This window comes from Camelina sativa, chromosome 20 (genome assembly GCF_030686135.1).
Source record: "Camelina sativa cultivar CO46 ecotype springtype chromosome 20, ASM3068613v1".
Taxonomy (NCBI): domain Eukaryota; kingdom Viridiplantae; phylum Streptophyta; class Magnoliopsida; order Brassicales; family Brassicaceae; genus Camelina; species Camelina sativa.
Window position 1 is genome coordinate 33,959,583 of NC_141899.1, and position 7,998 is coordinate 33,967,580.

General features: G+C 38.7%; 2 protein-coding genes across 5 annotated transcripts; both read left to right on the plus strand.

Annotated features, from left to right (window-relative positions):
• The first annotated feature begins 916 nt into the window (after positions 1 to 916).
• Positions 917 to 4,661, plus strand: LOC104773144 (la-related protein 6A). 4 transcript variants are annotated; one of them, XM_087506182.1, is made up of 12 exons: positions 917 to 1,393; positions 1,515 to 1,596; positions 2,258 to 2,352; positions 2,484 to 2,549; positions 2,651 to 2,730; positions 2,818 to 2,902; positions 3,000 to 3,047; positions 3,136 to 3,201; positions 3,289 to 3,444; positions 3,593 to 3,686; positions 3,788 to 3,954; positions 4,353 to 4,661. In XM_087506182.1, exons 1-12 carry the CDS (start codon positions 1,061 to 1,063, stop codon positions 4,356 to 4,358), a joined length of 1,278 nt encoding a protein of 425 aa, XP_087362308.1. In that variant the 5' UTR covers positions 917 to 1,060; the 3' UTR covers positions 4,359 to 4,661. The 4 variants fall into 4 exon arrangements, with proteins under 4 accessions (XP_087362308.1, XP_010496012.1, XP_087362307.1 ...); XM_087506181.1 differs by having other exon boundaries at positions 921 to 1,393; positions 3,593 to 3,671; XM_010497710.3 differs by lacking the exon at positions 4,353 to 4,661 and having other exon boundaries at positions 3,788 to 4,193.
• A 138-nt stretch (positions 4,662 to 4,799) lies between these two features.
• Positions 4,800 to 5,953, plus strand: LOC147919820 (uncharacterized). Its single transcript, XM_087504566.1, has one exon. It carries the CDS (start codon positions 4,907 to 4,909, stop codon positions 5,936 to 5,938), a length of 1,032 nt encoding a protein of 343 aa, XP_087360692.1. The 5' UTR covers positions 4,800 to 4,906; the 3' UTR covers positions 5,939 to 5,953.
• The last annotated feature ends 2,045 nt before the right edge of the window (positions 5,954 to 7,998 follow it).

Genomic DNA, 7,998 nt, shown 5'->3' on the forward strand with positions numbered 1-7,998 from the left:
TTTCTTAGAAATAGGCTACATCAAAAAATTTATGTTGAACAAATTTTCTACTATTGGATTTAGCGCTAATTGGATCTTACTAGTCATATAATCAGCCATTGTTCAACAAAACTTTGTCTATCCTAGTGGTAAAAGTAATGTAATACAGACATCTTATATTTAGATTTTGAACCGCAGCACTTACATTTTTTTTTCATGTTTTTTCCTTCAAAATATATATAAAACAGACACAAAAATGGGTTTGTGGCTCAATATATCTCAGCGCCGGTTATGGATCTTACATCATCTAAAAAAACTAAATGTGTAAAAAATATCGAATGTTATATAAAAATATCACATGAATATAATAGTAGAATAGTTATAACTTATAAGTGAATAGAATATTTATAAGTAAATATACTTTTTCAGAATTTACAAATATCATATGAAGATATAAAAATAAGTCCTCCTGCTTTTCATAATTTTGGATTAATGACTTAAGCATCTCCATCCATAAGAACCTTTAATTTTTAAAAGAAAAATTTATCAATATATGAAAAACATGCATTGTGTTTCATGGAGCTTTTAAGAGTATCTTATAAGTTCTTATTCAAGAATTCCTCTTCACTCTTTTTTGTTATATCATATTACTTTATTTTTATTTTTGTTATAAGAAAGCCATCTAAAAACCTTTTATTTTCTATCATAATGTTTTTTTTTTTATAAGAAAAACGAAAATTGATTTCTAGATATGCTAACAGAGTAACAGGTATTAAAAGTAACAGATAGCTAACAAAGCCTTTTAAAAAGGCTACTAGATCGGGCAAGTGAAAGCCTTTTAAAGAGGCTACTAGATCAAAGCCCATCAACTTACCTCGAACCAAGTGTCGATCCACTACGCCACCGTTTAATAGCGAGATGACGAAATTAGCCCTTTGACCGTTTAGGAAAAAGTCTTTGGAACATTATAAAATTTGGAGAAGCGAGAAGACGCGTCGGCTGAGAGGTAAGAGGAAGAGACTCAAAAAGACGCAATAGAGGAGAGAGCGTGACGATTCTTCTCTCTTCTCCGGCGAGTCTTATGTCTTCTCTTCCTCTTCGCTCCGCCGGAAACATGGAAACCCCTTCCATCCCCGCCGCCGTTCCACTCCAGGCACCAGAAGACGCCACCGCGGTTGTTTCTCAATCGCAATCGTCGTCACATGAAGTTGATTCGTTACCAGTTACTGGATCTTCCGATGATGTTGTTCCCTCCGAGATACCTTTTTTATCTCTGTCGGATGATGATTATGACCACGAGCGAAATAGCGGCGAGGATCGCGATCAGGATCACGGCGAAGGTGATAATCTGGTTGAGACCGACGTTGCTGTTGTTGTTTCAATCGATGAGTTGAAGAAGAAGATCATTAGACAGGCAAGTGAATTTTGATTGAGAAATTTTGAAATCCATAGAACATTACGGTTCTGGGGTTATTATTGGTAAGTTCTTTTGTAAGGTTAATTGCTGAATCTAGTGTGTGTTTTACATATTGCAGGTTGAATACTACTTTAGTGATGAGAATTTGCCTACTGACAAATTTCTTCTGAATGCTATGAAGAGAAACAAAAAAGGCTTTGGTGAGTTTATTTTTATTTCACTTGGAATTGGGCATTAGAACCTTGATTTTATGCTAGTTTCTAAGGCCAACTTTGAGGAATTGTTATTGTAGTTATGATCTTTCTGATACTTGAAAACATGTGTCATTGAAAAGTGTGAAACTTTGTGACCATTGCGTATTGAATAGAGAAATCTCAACTGATATACGAAATTGGGTTGGGACTGTCCTGTACCTAAAGATTGTCTTGCAGAATTATGCAAAGTAGTATTTTTCTTAGAAATAGGCACTAGGCTCTTGGTTATATTCTATTTTCTGAGACCAAATTCTGAGGATTTGCTAATGTAGTAATGGACTTTCTGGTATCTGAAAACATCTATCATTGAAAGTATGAAACTGTGTTCATTGCGTATTGAATAGAGAAATTGCACCTGTTATACGATAGTGGGTGCTTTCCTGTACCAAAACTTATTCTTTCAGAACCATGTTAAGTAGTATTTTAGTTGGCTAGTCTCGAATTGCTGAAAAATTATTACTTGTTAATGGAATAAAGTAATTTTATGCTAATGTTAGCGTCATGATTATATTGCCGTTGGATTAAGGAATAGTTAAGTCTGACCAAAAAAAAAAAAAGGAATTGTTACCATTGTTACAATTCCAATGGCTTTCTTTTCATTGTGCAGTTCCTATTGCTACCATTGCTACGTTCCATAAAATGAAGAAGCTTACTCGAGACCATGCTGTGATAGTATCAGCCTTAAAGGAGTCATCATTTCTTGTAAGCTTTTTTGTAGTAGTTGCAACTGTCAACTGACATGTAATATGATTGGAACTTATTAGATTAATCGTATTGCGTTAGAAAAGAAAATTCAAATACAGAGGTTGAGTATCTGTTTGGTCAATCCGCAGGTTGTTAGCTCTGATGGCAAGAAGGTGAAGCGGCTGAGTCCTCTTCCTGAGATCAGGGATCCAAAGGTACTAATTGCCTCAAACATGACTCTTGTTTTTCAGTCTGAATACTGTATTGCGTTTTTTCTTCCTTTGTGGTGTATTCGTTACTGATTTGTGTTCCATAGATTTTCACTGTTTTGGTAGAAAATTTGCCTGAGGATCATTCAGATGAGAATATTCGGGAGATATTTGGTAAAGTTGGAAGGTATGCCATGGCTTTATCTATCTTTCTACCTAGTTACTCCTGTTATATCTATCCTACATACTAATCAACATTTTTCTGCAATTGCAGCATAAAAAGTGTATCCATATGTGATCCAAATGCTGCTGAAGAATCAGAGAAGGGTTGTAAGAAGGAAAAATTTATCAGAACCAGGGTAAGAAAGTTTGTGGAGAACTTTCTTATTTGGAATCACAAGCACATGTTTTTATGTTTATGCAAAAGTAATTAGCTTCTTCTTCTTTTGGCTATAGTTACATGCCTTTGTGGAATATGAAACGGTTGAGGCAGCTGAAAATGCGGTGAGTGTCAAAAAGAAAATCTTAGGCCCAATATATATCTGTTTTCTAAGGAATGGGTGTGGTCAGCAACTTTTATTATTGGGTGCAGGCAGCTACATTGAATAATGAGCAAGACTGGAGAAATGGGCTGCGAGTTAAGCTACTTGAACAAGCAGTAAGTTATCTCTGAAGCCTCTTCTAACCGAAAAATACATATGGAATCGATTTGAACTTTTATTTATCGATGGTTTATTCATCATAGGGAAAGTTTGCACAGAGAAGACCAGCTAGGAGGGAAGTTGATAAAGAAAAAGATACTACAGGTCGAGTTCATGATCAAATTGGTGAAGAGAAGAACAAAAAGACGCGTGAACATCAGCATCACCGTCACCATCATTCTGATAATCCTGCTGATGATGTGAGTTCCATCTTAATATTATTATTATTTGATCTCACCTTTGACGACTTATTGCAAAGCAAGATTTGGGATCAACTTTACGCTGTGCCATTATACAGGATCCAAGAAAGCTGTCTATAATTATGTATTTTCCTTTAACCGTTTACAGGATGGTGGCAATCATCAAAAGGATAAAAATGGAAACAAAGGCAGAGGTGGAGGACAAGGAAGGCGACAGAATCATCAAGGTGGCAACGGATTTGGTATTTTTCTTAGAGAAAGTCCATTTCTTTCCACTTCTTCTACCTAAGGAGAGCTAAATTCAATTATCAAAACCAACTTTTTTTTGTAATTTTTGCTACAGGACATGGATCAGCACCATCAGCTTCATCATCTTCCCATCATAATCATCATCCTGTTGAGGTCTCAAAACGTCCACCTGGCCCGAGAATGCCTGATGGGACGAGGGGGTTCACAATGGGGCGTGGTAAAGCGATCCCTCCTCCCACGTCTGCTCAAACCAGTCATGAGGTCTGATCGGTTTCTCATCTCTGGTTGTATCATTGTGTGGTTTTGTTTCACATTAAAAAAAGGTGTGAAACATGTATGTAGTTATTAGAATTAAGATGTTGTTTTGGATTTGGGATCCCTTTTGGCATATTCAAGTAGAAAATATCACTTCACTCTGGTAGTTTTGGGATCCCAAATCTTCACTCTGGTAGTTTTGTGTTGTAAGTTTTGGTGAATGAAAAAATGATCGATTTTATAAACACTAGAAAATATCACTTCATTTGCATTGTCTTTTTTTTTCCCCCTTTAATTTGCTAAATTTTGTTGATTCCATTCAATGCCAACCAAGGATCGATTTTGTGAAAGATTCATTTCACACAAGTTAATAATCTTTTATCCTTCTTTTCATCATGCTCAAGGCATAACCTCTAGCTGAACTGAAGCTACTATTTCATCTCCGTCAGTATGAACTCGAGAAAAATGGGTAGTGAATGTGAAGGCGAAGATGGAGTTGACGCTCGACAAAAGATTTCGATAGAATTGGAGAAAGGGAGTAACAAATTCAGCTTGTATAGATTGTATCACATAGAATGTATAAATTGATTCACAAATTGCTGTCATCTAGAATGAAATCGAAAAGGAAAACAAATAAGATACAACTTTAATAAAACAATTCAGTTGTAAAAGTTATATTTTACTTTGATATAGAAAATTCTAATTTAGTAAAATAGTATATGTAAATGTGACAAAATAAATTATCTTGATTAAAAGACTTTTAGTTGTTAGAATTAATATTATTCTAGTGTAGGATGAGTAGAATGTAAACAACAATACCAAGAGGAAAGTAAAGACATTAACTTAGATAAAGCTCTCTGCTGACGTGGCAAGGCGATTTTGAAGACTATTTAGGGTTTTTCCCGTAGGGTTCACTCCAAGCCGTTGGGGTGATTTGGCCGCCGCGTTTTCTCTGTCGATGTCAGTTCCGGAGGAGGGTGTGCCTCCATCGAACTCTAGTGGCGACACCACATCCTCTCCAAATCTTTCATATTCTGCAATTGTTCAAAATCGTTCTAGTTTGAAGAAACATGATTTCAGTGTCACGGTCGAGGATGGGGATCAAGTTGTTAATGTGCCAGATGCGATTTTGGAAGGCACATCTCCTCTGTGGGAAGATCTGCTGATCGGACATTTCCCGTCTACTCTTCCTCATATTGCTAAGGTTCATGTCATTGTGAATAAGATCTGGCCTCTTGGGGATAAAAATGTTAAAATTGATGCGTATGAAGTTAGTTCCAATGTTATTAAGTTCCGTATCAGGGACAGTTCAGTGCGGTCTAGGGTTCTTCGAAGGGGCATGTGGAACATTGCTAACATGCCTATGCTCGCCTCCAAATGGTCACCGATTCTTGAAGACGCTCAACCTGAAATGAAAACGTTGCCAATGTGGGTCACTCTGAAGAACATCCCCCATTCTATGTTTTCTTGGGAAGGGATTAGCTTCCTTTCTAGTCCGGTCGGTGAGCCGAAGATGCTACATCCGGATACAGAGTTATGCAAGAGTTTTGAAGAGGCGAAAGTATTTGTAGAGGTGGATCTTTCAAAAGAACTGCCAAAATCCTTTTTCTTCAAGTCTTCTCGTGGAGTAGATGCTGTAGTGGAATATGCTTACCCATGGTTGCCACCAAAGTGTTGTCTTTGTACAAAGTGGGGTCATCTTGAGGATCACTGTTTGGCTACTAAACCGGTGCAGGAGCGATCAGTTGTTCTGTTGAACCAAGCGGGGCATGACATCCCTAAGGTTTCTGCGGTCAGTCAACAGCTTCCCTTAGTGGTTGCGAGTTTGTGGACGCTACTACTCGGACTGTACTGGACTCAGGGGCTCCTGATGCTTCTTCGGAAGTGCCATGGCAGGAAGTGTCACCAACTAATAACACAAAGTCTCGCGTTCCCTCTCCGTCAGGAAAGGAGGATACCCTTGTTTCTCCTTCTCGGTTCTCAAATTTAGCAGTTGACGAGGAAGTCGCTGTAGAAGATGGATAAATTGTACAAGAAGCGGCGAAAACTGCTAGTGTTCAAGGTTTGCAGCCGATAGAACATGGTATACGTCCTTCTCTTCCACAAAATTCAAAGACTATGCATAAAGTCCTTCCAAGCTCTGGTGATTTGAACGCTAGGTTACCTAGTGCTTCGATTAAAAAGAGCTATTCTCACCGTCATTAAATGTCGAGTTTCTTTTGGAATGTTCGTGGTCTGAACAAATCTTCAAAACATTCCATTATCCGCAGTTGGGTAAATAACAGTTCTATGCAATTTGGATGTCTTCTGGAGACAAGAGTCCAGGAAAGAAGAGCATCGCCTATTATTTCATCTATTTTTCGTGGTTGGTCGTCTTTAACTAACTATAGTTTCCATCGACTAGGTCGTATCTGGGTGGTTTGGAGGGAGAATGTGCGACTCACCCCTGTTTTCACGAGCAGTCAGATGATAATTTGCTCAGTCTTGTTACCAGGGCATGCGGAGGAGTTTTTTTGCTCATTTGTTTATGCCTTTAATACAATGGAAGAACAACGGGAGTTGTGGGAAGATGTTTGTAGTCACTATGACTCTCCTATGTTTCATGATCGTCCATGGCTGCTTTGTGGAGACTTTAATGAAATTTTGGATGGCTGTGAGCATTCAAATTTTGATAGTACGCATCTTAATTATCAAGGAATGAGGGAGTTTCAGGATGTGGTACAATATTGTTCATTAGCTGATCTTGGTTATCATGGTCCCTGTTTCACTTGGTGTAGTAAACGAGACGATGGTCTTGTCTGTAAGAAGCTTGATCGGGTTCTTGTTAATGACTCTTGGTATCGTGTTTTCCCACGTTCCTACAGTGTTTTTGAGGCCGGAGGTTGTTCTGATCATTCTCATGGTCGGATCAATCTGGAAGCGGCTGATTCAAGAGGGAAGCGGCCATTCAAATTTGTAAATGTGCTTACGTCGCTGCCTCAGTTCTCATCGGTAGTTGCGGAGTATTGGGACACCACAATGCCTCTTTTTTCCTCAACATCAGCTTTGCATCGTTTATCCAAAAAGCTTAAAGGCCTCAAGCCTGCTCTACGACTGGTTAGTAAAGAACGCTTAGGCAATTTGTCTACTCGTACTCGTGAGGCTCATGAGACTCTTTGTACGAAACAAGAAGCCACTCTGTCTGATCCGACTTCCCAAGCGATTGCGGATGAGACACAAGCTTATGCTCTTTGGCAGCATTTATCTGAACTGGAGTCTGGAGGAGGGTTACTTAAAACAAAAGTCAAAGCTCCACTGGCTCACTGTTGGTGACATGAATAATTCCTACTTTCACAGAGCGGTTCAACAACGATATCAGGTTAATACTATTTGGGAGCTCATTGGTCCGACTGGTGAGGTCTTGCGAACTCCATCTGATATCAAAGATGAGGTGGAGCGGTTCTTTAAAGAATTCCTCGGACATAGGCCAGATGATTTTGTAGGTATGTCAAAAGAGGCACTGGCGGAGTTGTTGCAGTTTCGTTGCGCCTCTACTGATCAGACCATGCTCACGAAGGTGGTAACAGAGGAAGAAATCACAAAGGTATTATTTGCTATGCCTGCTAATAAATCGCCTGGTCTCGATGGGTTTACCAGTGAGTTTTTCAAGGCATCTTGGTCTATTGTTGGTAAAGATTTCATTGCCGCAGTTCAATCTTTTTTCCTCAAAGGCTTCCTCCCACGTGGGTTAAATACGACGATCTTGGCTTTAATACCAAAGAAGCAGGATCTGGGAGAGATGAAAGATTACAGGCCTATTTCATGTTGCAATGTTCTGTATAAGGTGATTTCTAAGATCCTTGCTAATCGGCTCAAATGCTTACTTCCACATTTCATTGCTCAGAACCAGTCTGCCTTTGTTAAAGAGAGATTGTTGATGGAAAATGTTCTTTTAGCGACTGAATTGGTCAAAGATTATCATAAAGACTCTGTCTCACCTCGTTGCTCAATGAAGATTGATATTTCGAAGGCCTTTGATTCTGTCCAATGGGATTTCTTGCTCAACACGCT

Bases quoted from the DNA above. Each gene is read 5' to 3' on its own strand.
- LOC104773144 (XM_087506182.1), top strand. From the start codon at position 1,061: ATGTCTTCTCTTCCTCTTCGCTCCGCCGGAAACATGGAAACCCCTTCC. The intron at 1,597-2,257 runs GTGAGTTTATTT...TTCATTGTGCAG, and splicing joins GAGAAACAAAAAAGGCTTTG to TTCCTATTGCTACCATTGCT. The intron at 3,048-3,135 runs GTGAGTGTCAAA...TATTGGGTGCAG, and splicing joins TTGAGGCAGCTGAAAATGCG to GCAGCTACATTGAATAATGA.
- LOC147919820 (XM_087504566.1), top strand. From the start codon at position 4,907: ATGTCAGTTCCGGAGGAGGGTGTGCCTCCATCGAACTCTAGTGGCGAC.